This window comes from Geotrypetes seraphini, chromosome 5 (genome assembly GCF_902459505.1).
Source record: "Geotrypetes seraphini chromosome 5, aGeoSer1.1, whole genome shotgun sequence".
Lineage (NCBI taxonomy): Eukaryota > Metazoa > Chordata > Amphibia > Gymnophiona > Dermophiidae > Geotrypetes > Geotrypetes seraphini.
The window spans coordinates 263,425,995-263,449,675 of NC_047088.1; the positions used below are offsets into that span (position 1 = coordinate 263,425,995).

Genomic DNA, 23,681 nt, shown 5'->3' on the forward strand with positions numbered 1-23,681 from the left:
GCACTGGCGGACCCCCCCTGACCATTTCGGGTCCTAGGCCTGTGCCTACTGGGCCTATCCTTTAATCCGGCCCTGCTTCCCCCCCCATATGCCCTGATATCTCTCTCTTCCACTCCATGGTATGGTATCTCCTTTCCCTCCCTCCCATGGTCTTTGCATCTCTTTCCTCCTTTTCCTGATCTTCCTTCTCCCTCCTTCCCTCTCTCTCCCCAATTGGGTGCAGCAGCATTTCTCTTCCCCCATCCCCCATTGGGTACAGCAGTATTATCAGTATTTCTCTTCCCCCCCAATTGGGTACAGCAGAAGCAGCATTTCTCCTCACCTCCCCCCTAATTGGGTGCAGCAGCATGACTCTTCCCCCTCCCCCTATTGAGTACAGCAGCATCATCAGCATTTCTCTTAAACCCCCCCCACACACACACACACACACACAATTGGGTACAGCAGAAGCACCAGCATTTCTCTTCCCCCTCCCCCTCTAATTGGGTACAGCAGCATTTCTCCTCCCATTCACCCCCACCCCAGTCTCACACACCCGGCAGATTCGCTACAGACAAAGGCAAGTTGCAAGTTTCCCTTCATCGCTGACCTATCTCCCAAAGGTCAACAACAGAGAGAAGCTTACAACTTGCTGCTCTTGCTTACTTCGAGCCTTTCTCAATGCCGGGTCCTGCCTTCGCGGAAACAGAAAGTAGGCAGGACCCGGCAGCGAGAAAGGACTGAAGTAAGCAAGAGCAAGTAAGCTTCCCTCCGTGGCTGGCCTATCTCCCGCATGCTCCGGGGCTCTAATGGTCCGTGCCAGCTTCTCTTCCCTACCCCCCCCCCCCCTCTGACGCAACTTCCGTTTTCGGAGGGAAGCCGGGTTCGAGTCGCTTGCTGGGTTTGGTTTTGTTTAAAGTCCGGCGGGAGTCTTTCGGCGGCTCTTCAGGCTGCACGTTAAGCAGTGGCGGCAACAGGATTCAGCAGATGACAGCTGGGCGGGCATCTAAATTTGCTGGGCGGAGCGCCCGGCTGAAAAGCGCTGGGGAGAACACTGCATCCCGTGAAGAATACAAAAAGGTGATCTAAACAACTAAAAGTCGTTAGAAACCTAGCTCGCAAAGAACGCTAAGCACTTTCAAAAAAAATGCAGTGAATAAAAGCACATCTCCCCATTTCTCCTCCCAGGAAGAAGGAAAAAAAAGTGAGTGTGTCGTAAAAGAAAGGATGACACCTCCTTAGAAAGAAATTGTGGTACTGTCCAAACTGACACCTCAGATATTGTAAATCAGATATAGGAATCCCAGTCAAACAAAGCCTGCAACTCAGAAAACCGCCGAGCTGAAGCCATGGCCACAAGAAACCCCGTGTTCAATGGTACAGCCCTTTAGAGTCTCAAAAGACAAGGATGAAATGAAGCCTTCGGTAAACTGCGAAGAAGTACCTTAAGACTGTACTCCGGACAGGGCTTTCTAAGAAGTGTACATTTAGGAACTGAACTACATGAAGCTGAGAAGTAATCGAAGAGCAATACACCTAGCCTTGTAACAAGCTAAGAATGGCACTTGAAGCCGAAGGGAATTGAATGCTAAGCCCTTGGCAATACACTTGTGCCAAAAAAGAACTCTGGAAGGGTGCAAATGTTGAGAAATACCCAAGAAAGGAAAAACCTCCAAAAGGAAGCAGAAGCCACAGGTGAAGATGTCTGTATCGCCTGGATAGGAGAAGAAACAACCTGCTTCGCATAATCCTTACACGTCAGCCATGACTTTTCAAAAGCTAGGTCGCAATACCAAAGTAGTACGAATATCCATGTTGATCGGACCCTAGGTGAGCAAATCCAGAGATACCAGGAAACTCAACAGTCCGGCTGTCGAAAGACTCATCAGATCCGCATAGCAAGGATAGCACCAAATCCAGAGATTCTACAAATACTGTGCCCTGAAAGCGAGCTTGAGATGGCAAATCCAAGCCATCATCAGCCAGGGGAAAACACTGAAAAAAGAGAAACCAGAGGCGAGAAAGAAGCCACGCTGCTACCCCCTCTGACTCCCACTCCCTGTGCCCGCCAAAGAAGCTAGGAAGCTTAGAATTTCGAGACGAGACCATGAGGTCTAGTTCCAGGAGATCTCACTTCCATAAAAAGAGCTGGAATGCCTGAGCCAAAATTCTCAATATCCAGGATGTAGAAGATTTCACTAGTACTAACATTTACACTTTCTAGAGTGTACACAGCGCTGTACACTGTAACATACAATAAATGGGCCATGCACAGATTTCGCAGAGAGAAAGTCTATCCAAACTCTTTTCCTGACCCATAAAATGATCTGCCAACAGAAGAGGAAGATGAGGGTCTAACCACAACTTTACCCATCAACTGAGTACATCACCTACTGCCCAGGCTGTAGAGAAATATCCCCATCATAATACTGATTGAAAAGACCTTCAGCGTCATTCCGGAAGAATGGTCTGAAGCTCCAGAAACGGTAGCCTGACCAAACTCCATAGTAGAAGAATGAACAAGTACCGAGTCACCTCTTAAGACCAGACTCCTGGAGCTGAGGATGGAAGGCACCGAGCCTCCCAACCCGACAGCCTGGGATTATTGGTGGCCATGAGCTAGTCCAGCAAAGACCGAGGCATGCCTTTGAAAAGAGAAATCTCGCTGAGCCACCAAATCATACAGAGCAATGCTTGAGGAGCCTACCAAATAATTGGAGCCCAGAGATACCGGGAACCACCAGAAAAAAAGCGACTGCTGTAGCGTTATAATGGGAAAGCAAGCCGAAGTTCCCAGTGGAGTCAGCAACATGGATCCTAGAACCTGTACAGAATCCCATACTCTTGGTCATGGTGACCGAAGAAGAATGCAAACTAGAGAGCTGCACGGGAACGGGGATGACGGGAATCACGGGGATCCCGTGGGGACGCCCCTTAGGGTCACGGGGATCCCGTGGGGACACCCCCTAGGGTCGAGGGGATCCAGTGGGGACACCCCCTAGGGTCGCGGGGATCCTGCGGGGTTGGATCGCAGTGCACTCGAGCAGCGAGGGTAGTCTCCTCCTCCTTACCTGCCCTGTCGCAGCACACAGCCGAACGGAAGTCTTCCCGATGTCAGCGCTGACGTCGGAGGGAGAGCTTAAGCAAAGCCCTCCCTTCCTCCAACGTCAGCGCTGACATCAGGAAGACTTCCGGTCGGCTGTGTGCGGCAGGGCAGGTAGGAAGAAGGCAATGGCGTACGAAAGAGGGGGGAGAGGCGGTCCGCCCCGGAGAATGTGCACAGCCGGTCAGGTCCCCCGATCGACCGACAACAGGCCCGGCCGACAAATCTCCCTGCCCTGTAGCCGCAAATCTAAATTACCTCTTACAGCAGCTTCACTACTCCAGCTGCTGTAAGAAGATAATTTAGATTCGCGGCTACAGGACAGGGAGATTTGTCCGACAGGGCCTGTTCTGTTGTCGGTCAGGTGCGAAAGCGCCACAAAGGGAGGGAGGAAAGGAGGAGTGGAGAAGAAAAGACGCTTAAGGGGGGAGAAGGCCGCTGAAAGTACTGAGGAAGACAAAGGGGTGGAGAATGCCACTGAAAGGACATGGGGAAAACAGGGGTGGAGAAGGCCGCTGAAAGGACATGGGGAAAACAGGGGGGGGGAGAAGGCCGCTGAAAGGACATGGGGAAGACAGAGGGGGGAGAAGGATGCTGAAAGGACATGGGGACGACAGAGGGGGGAGAAGGATGCTGAAAGGACATGGGGACGACAGAGGGGGGAGAAGGATGCTGAAAGGACATGGGGAAGACAGAGGGGGGAGAAGGATGCTGCCTGACAGGACATGGGGAAGACAGAGGGGGGAGAAGGATGCTGCCTGACAGGACATGGGGAAGATGGTGGGGGAGAAGGACACTGAAAGGAAATGGGGAAGAGGGAATGGGGAGAAGACGCTGGCAGGGAGGAAGACAGAGGTGCCAGACTATGGGGGAGCGGAGGGAAAAAGATGGGTGCCAGACCAATTTGGGAGGGGGGAGAAAGGGAGAGGCACAGTAACAGAGCAAATGGAAGACACAGAGAGAAGAGAGGCAGTGGATGGAAGGAATTGAATGAGAACATGAAGAAAGCAGAAACCAGGCAACAAAGGTAGGAAAAAAATTATTATTTTTTTTTTTTTTGCTTAAGGATAAAGTAGTATATTAGTTGTGTTGATAAAAATTTATAAACATTAGAGGCTCTGGTAGAAACCCGTTTACAAAGTATGTATTCTTCCCAATTAATATTTCCAAATTAATAAAATCTTTTTGCTTATTTTTAAATGGGTTTCTACCAGAGCCTTTAATTCAGTAGCATAATTAAATGAAATAACTATTTCTGTAGTTTATAGGGACGGATGGGGATGTAGGGGATTCCTTGCGGGGACGGAGGGGATTCCTCGCGGGGACGGGTGGGGACGGAGGGATTCCTCGCGGGGACGGGTGGGAGTCCTCACGGGGACGGGTGGGACTTTGGCGGGGACAGGTGGGATTTCTGTCCCCGTGCAACTCTCTAATGCAAACCTGAGACTGTGACCCATCGCCCTAGTCTCTGGGAAGAAACACATTTCTCTCCTATATGAATAAACACATCTCCCCGATAAACCTATAAATAGTACAGGAGAAAAGAGCGCTGTGCAAATTCGAAGATTCACGTCCAAAGAACTGAGGAAAAGAAACCACCCTTTTCGTGTCAATCAAATGGCCCGACTGGAAGACGTCCGAATCAAGCAGTCAGTCAAGAAGAAATTAGGTGAATCGTCTGGTAGCGCCAAAACGGTACCACTGCCCACATTCTCTAAAATGTTCGTGAAGCCTAGGGTAGGCGAAATGGCATGTGCCAAAACCGAAAGCGCTGCTCCAAGAGAGGCAAGCAAACCTAGTGCAGATTCGGAGTCCACAGTGAAAATGTAAATATTCTTCCAGTTTTTCTGTAGAAATGTGTAACCCTGAGAAACTAATTCAGCAGAATGGGATCCAGCCTGCCCAATGCCCCCGTCTTGGGCACCATGCAGTAAGTGGAACAACATCCCTTAGTTCCTGAAGAACTACAAGAACTGCCAGTAACACTTAAAAGGAAAACACAAAACATAGAGACTCCAAGAACGAACCGGAAACCTGAGGAGGATGCAAAGTTGCAAGCATCCTGAAAAATGATCTGATTTGACATTAAAGCGTCTTCTCCCTCATGAGAAAGCCTGAAGAGTCAATGGAAGAAGTCAAGATCCCCTCAGAATGAAGTGCAGAAGGTCAGGGAACGGCAGAATAAAAACTGTAGGATTTGTAAGAAGAAAGAAATTCTCCTAGGAAAAATCGAGTTTCGCAATGTAAAGAGGAGTATACTGGAACCATGAAAACAGTACTAACTCCACGCAACGTGAGCGAAATACGTATGTCCTTTAAAGTGAATACGTACTAGATGCAATCAAGATGCTGCATCTACTGCCCCGTGGAAAATAACAGCATCCTAACAGATATCATACAAAGCTCACATCGCTAATGAGAGCTTCAGGGATGAGGCTAACCGCCACATAGCGCGCGCTCCTCCGCAGGTTTGAAAGAATAGGTAACTAGCTCCTGGTTAGAAGGAGCTGTCTTCCTGTCTGGCGGGGGGTCCATCTAGCATGTGCCATGAGAAGATGGCGACAGGAGAAACCAGTGCGATAAGCATGGAAATCTGAAGTCCACGCCCTCCCAGAAATAGAGAGAGTCCTGGCCGCAGGAAGATGCAAAGTGTCATTATGCCCATAGAGACAGCCCGAACTTGGAAACTGTTAATACTACTTTTAGGCATATATATCCTATGCCACTACTAGACACATGCAGCGCAGCACAAAGGCCCAAATAAGAAGGACAGTTACCAACAGACAAAGGCTCAATCTGCAGGGACCCCCAAGAGAGACAATGAGATACCCGTGTGAAATACAGGGCACTATCTTACTGCGCCGTGAGTTGCCGTATGTTGACTCAGTCCGGAGACAAACCAAGACTGGGTGACCTAGCACAGGTCAGAGTCTCTCTGGTAATCCCCTTGAGTGCTAACCCTGGAGACGGGTTAGCACTGGAGACGGGAGTGATTCCTGGGGATTGGAGGAGAGCGGATGTGGTCCCTATTCATAAAAATGGTCACAGGGATGAAGCAGGAAACTACAGGCCGGTGAGCCTCACTTCAGTTGTTGGAAAAATAATGGAAGTGTTGCTGAAAGAAAGGATAGTGTACTTCCTTGAATCTAATGGGTTACAGGATCCGAGGCAACATGGCTTTACAAAAGGTAAATCGTGCCAAACGAACCTGATTGAATTTTTTGATTGGGTGACCAGAGAGCTGGATCGAGGACATATGCTAGATGTAATTTACTTGGATTTCAGCAAAGCCTTTGATACAGTTCCTCATAGGAGGCTGTTGAACAAACTTGAAGTGCTGAAGTTAGGACCCAAAGTGGTGAACTGGGTCAGAAACTGGCTGTCGGACAGAGGGTGGTGGTTAATGGAAGTCGCTCGAAGGAAGGAAAGGTGACTAGTGGAGTCCCTCAGGGTTCGGTGCTGGGACCAATCCTGTTCAATATGTTTGTGAGTGACATTGCTGAAGGGTTAGAAGGAAAAGTGTGCCTTTTTGCAGATGATACCAAGATTTCTAACAGAGTAGACACCGAAGAGGGAGTGGAAAATATGAAAAAGGATCTGCAAAAGTTAGAGGAATGGTCTAATGCCTGGCAACTAAAATTCAATGCAAAGAAATGCAGAGTAATGCATTTGGGGATTAATAATAGGAAGGAACCGTATATGCTGGGAGGAGAGAAGCTGATATGCACGGAGGGGGAGAGGGACCTTGGGGTTATAGTGTCCGAAGATCTAAAGGCGAAAAAACAGTGTGACAAGGCAGTGGCTGCTGCCAGAAGGATGCTGGGCTGTATAAAGAGAGGCGTAGTCAGTAGAAGGAAAAAGGTGTTGACGCCCCTGTACAGGTCATTGGTGAGGCCCCACTTGTGTTCAGTTTTGGAGACCGTATCTGGCGAAAGACGTAAGAAGACTTGAGGCGGTCCAGAGGAGGGCGACGAAAATGATAGGAGGCTTGCGCCAGAAGACATACGAGGAGAGACTGGAAGCCCTGAATATGTATACCCTAGAGGAAAGGAGAGACAGGGGAGATATGATTCAGACGTTCAAATACTTGAAGGGTATTAACGTAGAACAAAATCTTTTCCAGAGAAAGGAAAATGGTAAAACCAGAGGACATAATTTGAGGTTGAGGGGTGGTAGATTCAGGGGCAATGTTAGGAAATTCTACTTTACGGAGAGGGTAGTGGATGCCTGGAATGCGCTCCCGAGAGAGGTGGTGGAGAGTAAAACTGTGACTGAATTCAAAGAAGCGTGGGATGAACACAGAAGATTTAGAATCAGAAAATAATATTAAATATTGAACTAGGCCAGTTACTGGGCAGACTTGCACGGTCTGTGTCTGTGTATGGCCGTTTGGTGGAGGATGGGCAGGGGAGGGCTTCAATGGTTCGGAGGGTGTAGATGGGCTGGAGTAAGTCTTAACAGAGATTTCGGCAGTTGGAACCCAAGCACAGTACCAGGTAAAGCTTTGGATTCTTGCCCAGAAATAGCTAAGAAAAAAAAAATTTTTTTTTTAAATTTTAATTGAATCAGGTTGGGCAGACTGGATGGATCATTCGGGTCTTTATCTGCCGTCATCTACTATGTCACTATGTCACTATGAGTCAGATTAAACTAGCAGCTTCCTTCAAATGAATAGAGCAGGAACACAGACATAGACATATAAATCTGCCCAAGCTTGTCCCAAAGCTGGTGAAACACGTACAATTTGTCTGAACCGGAAAGGAGAGAAGCTGCAGCATACCCTGATCAAAGTCAGCTGGAAATAAACTACCGGAATGCTGCCGCTCTCCCGCCATCGCCGGAGATCCAAGCGCGCGCCTGATTCTCGCCGACACGTGGCCACTGCATCAACGCTCCTAGAAACATAGTCGGATTCAAGCCCTGCAAAATTTACCCTGCCGCGGCCTGCAAAGAAAGAAAAATCAGACTCGGGGAATAACTAGAAGAACGGTGCGGCGCTTCCCACAGCGCTGGAAAAAACATGTCCCATCTCATGCGCGCTGCTATAAACTAGCGCCTGCACAATCATGGCCGTGACAAACACCAACGAAAGAGAGCCTCGGAAGAAACAGGACTACTACTGCACTGAACCCCAATGAGGATAACAAGTGCGAGCATGAAATCGCACCGCTACTGCCGCGCTGTAACCAACAAGAAAACCAAGCGCGTGCATGCAAAGGGCGAGAAAGTCCCGGCTCCCTCAATGGATTTCTAGTCATAAAACTTAACCTCAATAAAATATCCATTCCTTAAACATACGTTGACCGAACCCACAGTACTAAGACTCCCAAACAGAACTTGAAGTTCAAGCAGTAAAACACACATTCATACTCACAAGCTTGTTGTTAGGGCTGGTTGAAGCTAGTAAGAGCTGGTTGTGCAGCACTAACAGGGCAGAATGTAGCAAATGTGGTCTCCCTTTTAAAAAAAAAAAAAACCTCAGAGAAGGGAAAGAAGAAAAAAAATCGAGACCCAGTCAGACTCTCTAGCAATGGAGGGAGTGTGAGGCAGGGACCTGGGGGTGCCCAGGTGTAACCCCTAAAGCTGGCACCGTTCAGCTGTACACCCTTGTCTCACTGAAGAGAAACCTCAACAGGAGAAAATAACTATCCAGTCACAGCCAGAATTCAGGAGCTAGTTGAATAGTGACCCTGCTGGGAGATAAAACATACTGAAGATACAGGAGGAGTGCCAGCCAATAGTACCATCTGTTAATCAGTTTCTCTATCTCCGCCTGCTGGTAGATGTGTGCTATCCCATTGGTCTCTGGATTCATCTGCTGCTGTTGCTAAGGAATGAGAGAGGTCTGGCCCGCGCCTTAGCCTGTGTTTTGGATTTCAGCCCCTTAATGTGATTGAGTTTGACACCCCTGATCTAGGGCATCAAGCCTGGAAACGGAACAAGGGAAGACTCCTCCTCTGACACACAAATCCATAGGGCTCCCACAGGAGGCAAACTGCTGACCAAAGTCAAGAAGAATGCCAGAGAAGAGGCAAGACACCAAAACTCTACCTGGGCCCTGAAGAGGCAAGTGCCTTCTCAGAGCCCCGAGATACAGCGACAACCTCAAACAAGGAGACAGCTAATCCAACTTTTAGCCCACTCCTCCATATGAATGACCCAGAAGGAGTGGAAAGAAAAACTCTGAGCCAGAGAAAGAGCTGCAACTAACCCACAACTAGCCAAGTCCCAGCTAACTGTCAGTCGGCTGGGATTAAACAAGGTACACTAGGCCGAAAGCAAAATGGCACCCCGGCAAAGGCCAACCTCCTGGGGCCTGCTGAATAGTGAGGGCAAAGGCTTCCCTTCTCTGAGAGGAGAAAGACTGACAGCAGCGGTGCCAGCAACTGCAGCGACGGTCCCCCACCCTTTAGCTGCAGGGAAAGACCTTGGCCGACAACCTCAGGGTCTCCTACCGCCCGCTGCTGCCCAACCTAGTTGCAAGTCAGTAACCGAGGCTGCTTCAGTTGCCCTTCGCAGCAAAAGAGTAAGAAACTCCTCCCGCTGGCGCCTCTCCGAAGAGAATGGTGACCTCTGTAGCCCCACAACATAGAAACATAGAAAGTGATGGCAGATAAGGGCCAAGGCCGATCCAGTCTGCCCACACCAATGACCCTCCCTTACCTCTCTCTGTGAAGAGATCCCACGTGTTGATCCCATTTAGTCTTAAAATCAGGCACGCTGTTGGCCTCAATCACCTGCATTGGAAGACCATTCCATCAATCCACCACCCTCTCGGTGAAGAAGTATTTCCTGGTGTCGCTATGCAATTTCCCTCCCCTGATTTTCCACAGATGCCCTCGTGTTGTCGTGGGTTCCTTGAAAAAGAAGATATCCTCCTCTACCTCCTCTGGCCCCTCTCCCTGCGTTCCTCTAGTGTGTAGAGCTGCAACTTATTCAGACGTTCCTCATAAGGGTGAATAAGTTGGCCAATAGCGTGCCTGATTTTAAGACTAAACCATCGAACGAGTGAGCTTATGGGACCTAGGTATCTAGGTTCTTCAAGGGGGGAGGGGGAAGGGACCTGGGAGCCCAGGCGTTGCCCCCCCCCCCAAAAAAAAAAAATGGCACTGTACTGCCCCAGGAACATTTCTCTCTACTGAGGCCTAAGCCCCCGGAACATTCTCTCTACTGAGGCCTAAGCCCCCGGAACATTCTCTCTACTGAGGCCTAAGCCAAGTACTCACGTGCTCCTGTACTACCGGAAGGCAAAGGGAGAAGTGCTAGTGCCGCAGCGCACAGGGAACTGTGCCGGCATCTGTGATTGGGCTTTTCTTCTTATGGGAAAGGACCCTTCGACCACATCAGTTTCTTCTCTCCACCGGCTGGGAGGGTGAGGAAGGGACCTGGGTGGGCCCAGGTGTTGCCCCTAAAGTTGGCTCAGTATGGCCAATACCACTAGGCTCTACTGAAGCCGCAGCAACAGGAGCAAATAGCTTTCAGTCCTCAGGAGCTAAAACCAGGAACCAGAACGATTGCAGCCATTTTTCAGATCCAGGAAACTGATGCAGCCAAGCCTGGCTGAAATCCACTGCAGAATCCAGGAGCTGTGAGAAACCCATCCATCAGTCTGCTGGAGATAGAGTATACTGGTTGACCAGGAGGCTGTGCATCCAAGATATACCCGAGGATAAATCAAGTGCTCTCTATATCCACCTGCTGGTTAATGGATGTAATCCCACTAGTCTCTGGATTCATCTGCTGTTGATGACAAGGAAGGGATTCTTTAGGGGCAACAATTGTGAAGGTGGATGTTTGTGTCACATGCCGCAGTCTACCTGAGCCTACTGTGATCCATTTATTCCTGGATTGTTTTATTCTTTGGAGCAGTGGTGGTAAATTAGTATATTTGTGTGGGGTGATTGTAGTTGCTTTAATTGCCTCTAATTCCTGCTTAAATTAACAGAGCTCTTCTTTGATACTAGCAAGTTGAAGACAGATAGGGCAAGCCTTGAGCCTCCAGATGGTGTGTCTGGGAACTAAAGCACCACAATGATTGCACTGAATGAAATTCATCTTGATTGATTGGTATTGGGATTGACAGCCTTCTTGATTATTGGGCTGTCTATACATGAGTTGCAGACCTTGGGGAGGGACTGAAGTCCCAGTGATTCACCAAGATCCCTATCAGCAGTTCTATAAGAGGGCCTAGCAATTGAGACACTATGATACAAATTCTGCTGGAATCTACCTTTTTACTACACACAGAAAAGTTACACCACACTATAGACAAACAGTTCTTAAAGTTAGTTCCCAATAATTAAATAATAAAGTCTGTGCTCACTGCTCAGGTCTAGAGAAACAGTCAACATATTTTAAATCTCAAAATTAAATAATCAAGTTTGTGCTCAAGCCCAGAGAACACAGCATTTTTAAATCCTAATAATTTAATTATTTATACAATGGTGGATCCTCCTTCACTGCTATCTCACTATCAGTCAGTGTACTTCAGAACTGTCTTGGGATATTTCTTTTTTCCATCTATACTCATTCCCTCAATGTTCTGATCTCTTCACATGGTTTTCAGTATGACCTCTATGCTGACAACTTCCAGATCTACCTCTCTACACCAGAAATTTCCACAAGAATCCAGGCCCAGGTCTTAGCTTGTCTGTCCAACATTACTGTCTGGATGTCTCACTGCCATTTAAAAACTGAACATGGCCAAGACAGAGCTGCTTATCTTTCCACCTAAACTCACTTCTCCTTGTTCCCCATTTTTTATTTCTATGGATAACACTATCAGCTTGCAACCCCGAGTCACCTTTTGACTCCTCTCTTTTTCTCTGCACAAATCCAAGACCAGTAAAGCCTGTTATTTCTTTATATCAACAAAATCCAACCTGAGGAGAAAGGTAATGCGAGCATAACAAAACTGGTGGAATCCAAGACGTGCAGCAGAATTCTGAACAGATTGAAGGGGAGACAGATGACTTATTGGAAGACCTGCGAGAAGCAAATTGCAGTAGTCCACACAAGAGTTGATGACAGCAAGGATGAAGGTCTTGGCAGCATGCTCAAAGGAAAGGACAGATTTTAGCAACACTGTCGAGAAAGAAACTACACAATTTGGCTGTTTGTTGGATATGCAGAGAAAATGAAAGAGACGAGTCAAAGATGACCCTGAGGTTGCAAGCCAATGAGACAGGGAGGATAAAAGTATTATCCACTGAAATAGTGAATGGAGGAAGGGGGGAAGGAAAGATGAGGAATTCAGTCATGGCCATGTATAATTTTAGATGGCAGCAAGACATCCAGGTAGCAATGTCAGACAGGCAGGCCGAGACTTGGGTCTGGATTCCCAAAGAAGTTTCAAGTTTAGAGAGGTAGATTTGCAAGTTGTTAGCCATGGGAGGAGATAGAAGCACCAAGGGAAGAAGTGTAGAGATGGTCCAGCGAGTTTCCAGTTTTTTCATAAGCTATTTTTCATATGATACGAAAAACACTGGAAACTTGCTTGACTAAGTGTATAGCCCTCATTGGAGACTATATTGTTTGACTTCCTTTTTTACCAAACTTTTCAAACCACCCTTATAATAGCAGTAGTAGTAGTAATAGTAGTAGCAGTAGTAACGGTGCTCATGGCTGGCCCCAGCCCAATCAGTCTTCTCTCTGCTGTATTCCAACTTTGTAAAAGTAGGATACCGCATCAGAGAAAAGGCTGGACCAGCTGTAAAACAACAAAAAGAAGGAGAAAAAATCCACAAAGAAGAAAATGCAACAACAGAATTGGATAAAATACCTGGATACAGGAAAAACAAAAAATGTGTATAAAAGCAGTACTTTCATTCTGAATATCAAAAAGGGAGTATGCAGCACAATGGTTAGAGCTACAGCCTCAGCACCCAGAGATTGTGGGTTCAAATCCCATGCTGCTCCTTGTAATCCTGGACAAGTCACTTAATCTCCCTTTGCCCCAGGTACACTAGGGTCATTCCATGTCAAGTGGACCAGTACTGAAAACCACCCACGCTCCACCCCCTTGAAATCCAACCAAATTTGCTTAAGCACTGCGGCAGAAGGAAACTACCTAGGAGTCTGAAATTTTGCAGTTTGGTACAAAACCTTGGGGCAAGTTTCTGTGCCAAGTATAAAATCTTTTGCCAACATGCTTCCATTTCTACAGGTCAAAGTAGGCAAAAAAATTCACAAATGAAAAGTTTTGGCAGTTTGGCTCCATATTGCTGCTGGTAGGTAAGTCAGCTGAGGGTACAACTTTTCCAGCAGACATGTACCATGAGGCACAAGATTTACAATAAGAGCTTTTACAGTCAAGTAAAGCTGAAGATATGACCATCCAAAAAATATGGCTTTATGCATTTATGCAAATTTTCACTGTTTTTCAGATTCAAATATCTCTAATGTGTAGTTTTTTGTTTTGGGGTTTTTTTGGAAGGGGGGGGTTGTATATCATTTGAAAGAGCATGTTTTTTGCTACAGAAGCTATCCTGTTTCATCTTGGACCCGCTCTTTCTTTGATGAGAATTGACGGTTTAAAAATACGCATTACTTGCTTGCGTAACCATGTTATGTTGAAGGGTCATTGGCACTTCATTGTGAATGTGCAGTGGAACTATATTGATCTGAAAACTCATAATCAAGCTTTGCCAGCCACAAGTACTCATCTCGTACTATGCTCAGCGTTTGACAAACTTACTGTGCACTTTTGCAAGATGACAGTAAAAACATGCGTTGGCTTGCACAAACTACAGTGGTACCTTGGATTACGAGCATAGTCCGTTCCAGGAGCATGCTCGTAATCCAAAATGCTCGTTTATCAAAACAAAGTTCCCCATAGAAAATAGTGGCAACAGCAACAATTCGTTCTGTCGGGTGCCGGATGCTGCAGCGCCATCTCCTCCGTCTGCCTCCTCTGTCGGTCATCTGAAGAAGAACCGCTTCGGGGGGGGGGGGGAATGCCAGCCACCGGAGAACCCCACAGTGCCTTCAGAGGGATGCCTCCTCCATCCGCCGGCCAGCCCTCCATGTCGGATGCCCCTCGCATGTTGGAGAGCCCCCCACCCGAACCCACGCAGCCAAGCACCGCACCACCCGCATGACACGCACAACGCCGATGATTGACGCTGTGCGCATCACACGCAATGCGCAGGTGGGACAGCACCCGGCCGCGCAGGCACAGACAGAGGTCCTCCAACCTGCGGAAGGCACCTGATGTAGAAAGCTGGCCGGAAGACGGAAGAGAAATCCCCTGTAAGTGCTCGTTGATTGGGGCAGTGCTCGGTTTGCGAGTCAAAAGTTTGCTGAGTGTTCTGCTCGTCTTGCAAAACACTTGCAAACCGGGTTACTCGCAAACCGAGGTACCACTGTACTTACTGCATGCAAGCCCAAACGCATAATCACGTGATTCACAAGAATGTAGGCATAGCCTTAGTAGTATGTCTGATACAGGCAGCTTTTCTGAACATGTTCTGAGTTGCAACTATCACAGCACAGTGGCTGTTTGAACAAGTCTGGCTTTATGGTTCATCATGTGCACAACAGAAAAGCGGGAATTGGGTGTGATTGTATGTGATGATCTTAAGGTGGCCAAACAGGTTGAAAAGGTGACGGCGAAAGTTAGAAGGATGATAGGTTGCATAGGGAGAGGTAAGGCCAGTAGGAAAAAGGAGTACTGATGCCCCTGTGTAAGACCTTGGTGAGACCTCATTTAGAATATTGTGGGATAGGTGGGGCCTCCTCTCCAATTACTTAGTCTCCTATTTCCAACTTTGACACTACTGGGATGTTGAAAGCCAGGGTTGGGTGGGGGCCTGGGACAAGAGGTGCTTGGATACCCTTTTTTCGGCGACTCCAGCGTCCGCTAACACCCTAACCTACTGGTATCATTACTGAAATCTTCTATCTCCTGTCTGTGCTTACCCCATTGAGATCCTGGTGGGAGCTGGACCTGGGGCAGGGTCTCCCTGAGCCGTAATTTCTGGCCTGCTTCTAGACCCTTTACTCCTATACTAAATCTGCTGATTTCCAGGAGCTTCAGTTTAAGATCCTTCACCAAGCCTACTTTACTAAACAGAAGGGGGTGAGATTGGGGCTTTGGGACAGTGTCCTTTGCGTTAAGTGCAAGTGTCAGGCTGACACTTATATTCACTCTTTCCTGGAATGTCCCACACTGGGTATTTGGCGGGAGGCACTTCTCCTGGAGAGCGCCATGCGTCGCACTGTTGAGTGGGGCTATGGGTTCCTCCTACTGGGTTTGCTGACCTCCCTCCAGGATCAGGGCTTTACTATCCCCCAGTGCCGTTTCTTTTATAACGTTATCCTTCTTGTTAAGAAACTGATCTTGACTTATTGGATGTCAGGATTCGCCTCCGGTGCCTCAGTGGAGGAGTAGACTTCTGGAGTTGGCCCGGTTTGAGATTCGGTCTTATGCTAGGTCTCCACATCTGGCTAAGCTGCAGTACATTCACTTGTGGGAGAGACTGTGGGAGTTGGTAACAGCATTAATGGTTGTGGGGGGGGTGTCCTTGTACATCCGTAATCTCCTCTTCTTTTTCTTTCCCTCCTTTCGTTCTTCTCCTCTTAGGTCGGCATTTCGTTCTATGTTGAGCCCCACTCTCGTCGGTGGGTTGGGGTGGGAGGGTTCTGGTACGTCTGGGTGTACATATGTTCTGTTGCTGTCGGTGTGAGTGTAGTGGTGATTGCAGAGGATGGTCCTTTTGGGGGACGTTTAAATACAAAATGGTGGAAGGTTGCGACTCTTGCTGTCATGTTCTATCGTACTTTCTTGTCTTATTGAGCTTCTCCTGGACGAGACGAGCTTTGCTCCGTTTTGCTCTTGTCCTTCTGAGACCCTGGGGGGATTCAGTTGTGGGGGTTGTTGTTATTGTCCTTGCTGTTTATCTCTTGTATTTGGACGTTTCACACTCCTGACGTACACTTTGTATTATGTCTGGTTGTGACCTTTTTCACTTTCAATAAAAATATGTTAAAAAAAAAAAAAAAAAAGAATATTGTGCACAATTCTGAAGGCCGCCCCTTCACATAGATATAGGAAGGCTACTAAAATGGTATGTGTGAACAGTTTACATAGGTGACCAAGGCCTGACATTCATTGATTCTTTTAGCCAAAGTGAATGAATAGAAAGAGCATTTAACAGACAAGATGCCTCAGTAATGTGAATTTCATGGGCTCAAACAGTATTGTTTTTATGAAAAATCTAAGGATAACACCGAGATCCCAGTGCACAGAAAATGATCTGACCAAAAAAAAAGTTATTTTCAGGAATCTGGAAACAATCTGGACACACTAAAGCCCGAAGTCTGTTGATGGGGATACATTTCTGTGATTATAATCCAATCCAATCTTTCGATTTATATACTGGATCATCCTCCAGTCAACAGAGGCTCAACTCGGTTTACACAAAAAGAGGTTGTAATAGTTTCTTCACATAAAATTACTTAGAAGAAACGTCAAAGTGGTTTGCATATTATTTACAGGTCCTTACTTTGTAGCTGGGGCAATGGTTAGGCGACTTGCAGCCTTTCACCCTTACATGGGCTCATCTCCCCAGGCAGAGAAGAATGGAAGCTGAGGGAGGGGGCTGACATGGAACCCTCACGCCCAAATGAGGGGGGGGGGGCCTTGGCTGAAGATTGTGGGTTTGGGGCCCGGTACCTCAGCATCCGTAGCACCAGCTTGGACAGGGAAAGTGCAAATTAGGCTAAGGAAGGCTGCTAGAGTAGTATTTCAAGAGGGGCTGGGGGTGGGGAATTCCCGGCCCTTAGCTCCGAATTCGTCTTTTAGCTCGTTCAAAAGCTAGAGTTAAGGGGTGTCTCCAGGACTCTGGCTCCGAAAGGGAAGTTAGAATTGAAGGCAAAACAGAGCTGTCCGGAGCCCTCGTTCTAATAGAGTAGCTGGAACGAAACTAACGCTTACCGGCTCTGACTCTCCGTCTCGGCCGCTCTTATACCCTAGACACGGCTCCTGCATTCGTCTCCTGACAGGACACAAGAGATGGCGGGAACAGAAAACCCTCCGAGCAACAGCCGCAGCGCGAGAACTACCACGCGCACCGACGCACGTATCTGACGTACGTCCAATCACTAAATGACTACCTGCTCTCAGCGCCTCCTTTATCGTGTAGGGTAAAACGATACTGAAAAATTAGGCTGCTTTTTTTTTTTTTTTACCACACTTTAAATAAAACAATATTATTTATGTAACAAAAAGTACTAAATGTAAAGAATCGCTTAAGAGGGTTCGCAAAAGGTGAAAGGTCATCGAGGTCAGCCGTCGTCCCTGCGCCTGCGCGCTGCCTCCCGCCTCTGCTCCCGGAGCCGCGCCGTCCCTTCTTCCGGTGGGAGGTTTCGGAGGCCCCTGAAGCGGCGCGAGGAGGAGGAGGAGGAGGCGGCCTCCCGACATGCACAGCTTGGCCACGGCGGCGGTAAGTGCGGCGGCCTTCCCCGTGACCCCCTTAGCCAAATGGGCCGCATCCTCCTACCGTTCAGGGCTTGGGCCGCATCCTCCTACCGTTCAGGGCTTGGGCCGCAGCCTCTTCGCTCTCGGGGCAGCGTCCTTTGGGCCCCATCTCTGGGAGCGTCTGCCAAGCGGGGACGGATTGTTACGCCATCACCCCGGGTTCCACCACGGGTTAACGACTCGCTCCCGCCTTGATGCCAGGGCGCTTAAGCCCAGCTCTCTTTCTTAATGTGTCTTTTGGTGGACTAAGACTTAAGGTAAACTGTGGTCGCAGAGCTGCTGTTTTGACCTGGAGGACGAGCTGCCTTTCATTCCCACCGCAGCTCCTTGTGACCCTGGGCACAAAACATCTTAGATTAGTTATTAAATCGCCCTTGTTTCATCGAGATCCTCTAATTGTGGACTTGAGTTTAAAATTTAAGTCATTTAATGTAGTTCTTGATTCTAATTGGAAAATATGGATATGTAGTATTTTTTTATATTCTTGATTTAAATATGATGTATATGGTTATACTGTATATCCTCAACTTAAATTTTACTTTCTATACAAGTTTATACTTGATAAATAATTATAAAATGATAAATAATTTTTTTTTTAAACCCCCATCTTAGATTGAGAGCCCACTAGGAACAGCACGGGCTATGTTTTTTTAGTGCAGCTATAACAATCATTAGTACTAGTAGATATGCAAAATTTGAGCCGCCTGGTCAACTGTTCCCAAATCTATCCTAGTAACTTTACAGCCAATCAGGTTTTCAGGATATCCAGGATGATTTCCTAACAGTGGGCTATGTACAAGGGGTGTATAATAATTTATCTATCTGAGCATTAAAGAAAGTAGCAAGCGTGTTGAAACAAGTCCGCATGTTGTGACATGTCTCAAGGTTACTCATGCACAGTTGTGGTTCAGTGCGACTCTTAACATTAAAAGAGACAGGATGTCGGGAGAGTCCTCATGCAAATCAAGTAAGAAACTGCTAGATTGGAGCGCCATTCGGTGATAAAATTTCTCACAAAAGAAGGGGAAAAGCCAAAGGAGATCCATAAATGCAGTTTATGGTGAGTCTGCTTCAACATCTTAAAAAATAAAATTTTGGAGCAAGTAGTTTAAGTGGGGTAGAAAGAGAAAGTCCATTGAAGATGACCCTCACACTGGATGGCCTGTGGAAGCAACTTCTGCAGAAATGTGCAAGAAATTTGAGGATTTAATTTTGTCAGACAGACGAAGAAATGGGCATCTCAGCAGTTAACAGTTTGGAAAATAATTGCTGAAAAGTTCTGCGTGTCCAAGGTTAGTGCAAGATTGGTTCCAAGAATGCTGATACCATGTTAGAAGGCTATGAGGCTCTAGTGCTGTCTGGAGAACTTGGAGATTATCCTTGAAGATCAAGTGAATTGTTAAAATCAATAGGAGGAAATACTTTTTCACTCGGAGAATAGTTACGCTCTGGAACGCGTTGCCAGAGGATATGGTAAGAGCGGATAGTGTAGCTGGTTTTAAGAAAGGTTTGGACAAGTTCCTGGAGGAAAAATCCATAGTCTGTTATTGAGAAAAATATGGGGGAAGCCACTGCTTGCCCTGTATTGGTAGCATGAAATATTGCTACACCTTGGGTTTTGGCCAGGTACTGGATTGGTCACTTTGAGAATGGGCTACTGGGCTTGAAGAACCATTGGTCTGACCCAGTAAGGCTATTCTTATCAGTGTTCTCCCCAGAAACTTTTTCCTCAATAACAACTTGTTACAGGGACATGCGGGCAGCAGTTCACACGCTGCACATGGCTGACCCACAAGCCTTCCCTCTGATATCGGAGAGAAGGTTTCGGGATCAGCTACATGCAGCATGAAAGAGCTGCTGACGCGTCCTTGCAGCAAGTGCCGATGAAGGCAGGAAGGAACAGCCCACCTGGAAGGAAGTAACTGATCCCTCTGCTGACCCGGAAAGCTTTCCTCCGACGTCATCTCTGATATCGGACAAAAGCCTGTTGGGGCGGACAGGCAATAAGGAGGGCATGGGATCCTTGGCAGTAGCGGCCAAAGGAGGAAGGGGGCAGGAGAGTCACGCAGTGCTGCATACCCCCAACAAGCGGCTCATGTACTTCTAAGCAGGGCTGTGGAGTCGGTAGATAAATGTTCTGACTCCGACTCCTCAGTTTTTTGTACTTCAGACTCCGACTCCAGGTACCCGAAATTTCCTCCCACTCCGACTCCACAGCACTGGTTAATTTTCAGATCGTTAAAATGGAATGTCAAGTTGAGAGAAATGAGCATTTTCGACACCACCTTCTTTTTGCTTTTAATCAAGGTTCTAAGGCCGCAGAAGCTGCTCGCAACATTTGTGCTGTGTATATAGTGGGTGCTATAGCTGAAAGAATCGCTCGTGATTGGTATGCCAAGTTCAAAAATGGAGTCGGTAGATAAATGTTCCGACTCCTCAGTTTTTTGTACTTCTGACTCCGACTCCAGGTACCCGAAATTTCCTCCGACTCCAACTCCACAGCCCTGCTTCTAAGGGTACATATACCACGTGTTGAAGTAACAACTTTTTTAAAGTATATTTGCTGCTGGACAGTGTTTCTCGATCTTTGAATGCTACCAAATTGGTTACTTTTGAAACTTATTGATATATTTATTGTTGAATGAATATTATATTTAAAAGAGATATCAAATGGATTGATTATAAAAAAGCAAAGGGAAAAGAATTTAAACTAAAAAGTGGTTGGTAGTTTTTTGCCTGTGATTATATTGGGAGTAATATGAATGACCATGTACTGACACTAGATGGTGCTATACTCTGGATACTCCATCAGAACCATACCTTATGTTAGTTTAAGGATTTTGGTATCATTCCTTTTTTGGATAGTGGTTTAATTGTTAGTTTTTTTTAGATTCTCTAATATTTATATCACTATTTGTGAAATATAAAATATTTGTAGGTTTTCAAGATACAATGAATATATGTGTGAGAAACTTGCATGCACTACCTCCATTGTATGCAAATCTTATCTCATGCATATTTATTTTGAATATCCTGAAAAAGAGGACTGGGTTGAAAATCCCTATCCTGTACTGATAGAACCTACAAAGGAATGCTTCCCAGCCTACACTTTTGGAAACGCAGCATTGAGCATAAGAGAATCCTGAGCAACTGCTGTAGATGGGGAAAATGCTATCTGGATGATGATACTCAAATGTAAGAATAAAGGTGAGAGTATCTTTTTTGTTTACTGAGAAATTCCAGGGCATTCCTTATACCAGTGGTTCTTAACCTTGTTGGAGGTACTGAACCCCACCAGTTTCATATGCGTGTTCACCGAACCCTTCTTTATTGGAAAAATAAAATATGATTTTTACAAATTCAAAACATAGGTATACAGTGAGGGAAAAAATAATATCAATTTTGAAAACAAAAAAGTTCTCCTATATTTTGAATAATAATAACATAATAATGAAATTTACTGCAAATCAGTGTGACTTCTGCTGTTGCCTCTCAGAGACCAGTTCAGAAATGCACGGCTTTACCTTGGCAAGTGCCACTCTCATGTCATTTTCGCAACAAAGTCTTTTCCTTTTCTTCGTTTTTATGTCCAGCATTCTCAAAAAGGATTGCGCGCTATATGAGTCGGAGGTGTGTTTTGACCTCCGCCGAACCCGCGAGACTGACTCACCGAACCCCTGGGGTTCGGTCGAACCCAGGTTAAGAACCACTGCCTTATACCGTATTTTCGCGGATATAACGCGCACCCGTGTAAAACGCGCACACGGGTATAGCGCGCAGAAACCACAATATTATGTATAAAAACTTTTGTATACCGCGCTCACGGGTATAACGCGCATGCTGCCCGACTGTCCTTTCGCCCGCCCCGACTCTCCTCTGGCCACCCCGACTCTGCTTTCGCCCGCCCCGACTCTCCTCTGGCCACCCCGACTCTCCTTTCGCCCTCCCCGACTCTCCGTGCGCTGTCCCGACTCTCTGTTTACCCGCCCTGCCCTGCCCCCCCCCCCGGCAGGACCACTCGCACCCCCACCCCGAAGGACCGCCGACTCCCCGACAATATCGGGCCAGAAGGGAGCCCAAACCCTCCTGGCCACGGCGACCCCCTACCCCCCGATTCACCCCCCCCCCAGCAGGACCGCTCGCACCCCCACCCCGAACGACCGCTCGCACGCGCTCCCACCCGCACCCGCGATCGGAGCAAGAGGGAGCCCAAGCCCTCTTGCCCGGCCGACTCCCCGACAATATCGGGCCAAGAGGGAGCCCAAACCCTCCTGGCCACGGCGACCCCCTACCCCCACCCCGCACTACATTACGGGCAGGAGGGATCCCAGGCCCTCCTGCCCTCGACGCATACCCCCCTCCCTCCCTCCAACGACCGCCCCCCCCAAGAACCTCCGACCGCCCCCCCAGCCGACCTGCGACCCCCCTGGCCGACCCCCACGACACCCCCACCCCCCTTCCCCGTACCTTTGCTAGTTGGCCGGACAGACGGGAGCCAAACCCGCCTGTCCGGCAGGCAGCCAACAAAGGAATGAGGCCGGATTGGCCCATCCGTCCTAAAGCTCCGCCTACTGGTGGGGCCTAAGGCGCGTGGGCCAATCAGAATAGGCCCTGGAGCCTTAGGTCCCACCTGGGGGCGCGGCCTGAGGCACATGGGCCAAACCCGACCATGTGTCTCAGGCCGCGCCCCCAGATGGGACCTAAGGCTCCAGGGCCTATTCTGATTGGCCCACGCGCCTTAGGCCCCACCAGTAGGCGGAGCTTTAGGACGGATGGGCCAATCCGGCCTCATTCCTTCGTTGGCTGCCTGCTGGACAGGCGGGTTTGGCTCCCGTCTGTCCGGCCAACTTCCAAAGGTACGGGGAAGGGGGGTGGGGGGGTCGTGGGGGTCGGCCAGGGGGGTCGTGGGTCGGCTGGGGGGGCGGTCGGAGGGTCTTGGGGGGGGGGCGGCCGTTGGAGGGAGGGGGGTTTGCGTCGAGGGCAGGAGGGCCTGGGATCCCTCCTGCCCGTAATGTAGTGCGGGGTGGGGGTAGGGGGTCGCCGTGGCCAGGAGGGTTTGGGCTCCCTCCTGGCCCGATATTGTCGGGAAGTCGGCGGTCCTTCGGGGTGGGGGTGCGAGTGGTCCTGCCGGGGGGGGATGTATCGGACGTCGGGGAGTCGGCCGGGCAAGAGGGCTTGGGCTCCCTCTTGCTCCGATCGTGGATGCGGGTGCGGGTGGGGGTGCGAGCGGTCCTGCTGGGGGGGTGAATCGGGCGTCGGGCGGGGTGGGAACTATGTTTAAAAACTTTTGTATACCGCGCTCAGGCATATAACGCGCGAGGGGTATGCGCGGTAGGTAAAAACGCGTATAACGCGCGCGTTATATCCGCGAAAATACGGTACTAATGAGACATCACTGAACTGTTGGCGGCATTCTTTGCTTCTCTCATCTGCTAGTTGGGGAGCACAATCCATTTACTTGGCTTGTTCTAGCAGGGCTCGAGGTAAAGGAAATTTAACAGGTAAGAATAAATTTCTCCATGCTTAGGTTCAAAAGGGGCCCAAGTTCCAGCAATGTTCAGCCCCAGAAAAAGAATGTTAGCTGTAGAATTGAGAATAGTCGTCTATTACTATCAATCTTCTATTTTCTAAGCCAATTGAAGTAGTAGGGAATGATCTTTAGAGGGCTGCAAGACCATGAACAACAGAAACTCTCTCTTTGTGAAGATACATGGAGCAATATACCTGTGAAGAATGGAAGCAGCATGTCAACTTGACCAAATTTGCTTTCAAGCATTAAAAATTTTGCCACCTGCAGCAAAATCCAGTATATTTATTAGCTCTTTTTTTTTTTCTTTTTATGTGCAGCCTGTGCCAACAGCATTGGCTCAAGTGGATCGAGAAAAGATCTATCAGTGGATTAATGAGCTGTCCAGTCCTGAGACGCGAGAGAATGCTTTGCTGGAATTGAGCAAAAAACGAGAGTCCGTCCCTGACCTTGCACCGATGCTGTGGCATTCCTTTGGTACCATTGCAGCACTTCTACAGGTAGTCTAGAGTGCTTTGTCCTTTTCACTGATCCTTCTTTCCTGTAAAAGGAAGTCAGTATAAAAGGTATTTGCATCACTTGTGTTCTCTTAT

General features: G+C 48.0%; 2 protein-coding genes across 5 annotated transcripts in view; one reads left to right on the forward strand and one right to left on the reverse strand.

Annotated features, from left to right (window-relative positions):
- The window catches only part of USP37 (ubiquitin specific peptidase 37), a 465,383-nt gene extending 447,673 nt beyond the window's left edge, over positions 1 to 17,710 (reverse strand). For 2 of the 3 annotated variants that reach the window (XM_033944518.1, XM_033944516.1), the window contains exon 1: positions 17,019 to 17,196. The gene's annotated coding sequence lies outside the window, so the exon portion shown is untranslated. Of the gene's footprint in view, positions 1 to 17,018; positions 17,197 to 17,583 lie in introns of those variants that run through there. The other variant, XM_033944517.1, reaches the window with a different exon arrangement.
- CNOT9 (CCR4-NOT transcription complex subunit 9) overlaps positions 17,355 to 23,681 on the forward strand; it is a 38,013-nt gene continuing 31,686 nt past the window's right edge. The window contains exons 1-2 of one of the 2 annotated variants that reach the window (XM_033944520.1): positions 17,355 to 17,526; positions 23,409 to 23,588. In XM_033944520.1, the coding sequence (XP_033800411.1) occupies positions 17,503 to 17,526; positions 23,409 to 23,588 (204 nt within the window). In that variant the 5' untranslated portion in view covers positions 17,355 to 17,502. Of the gene's footprint in view, positions 17,527 to 17,611; positions 17,819 to 23,408; positions 23,589 to 23,681 lie in introns of those variants that run through there. The other variant, XM_033944519.1, reaches the window with a different exon arrangement.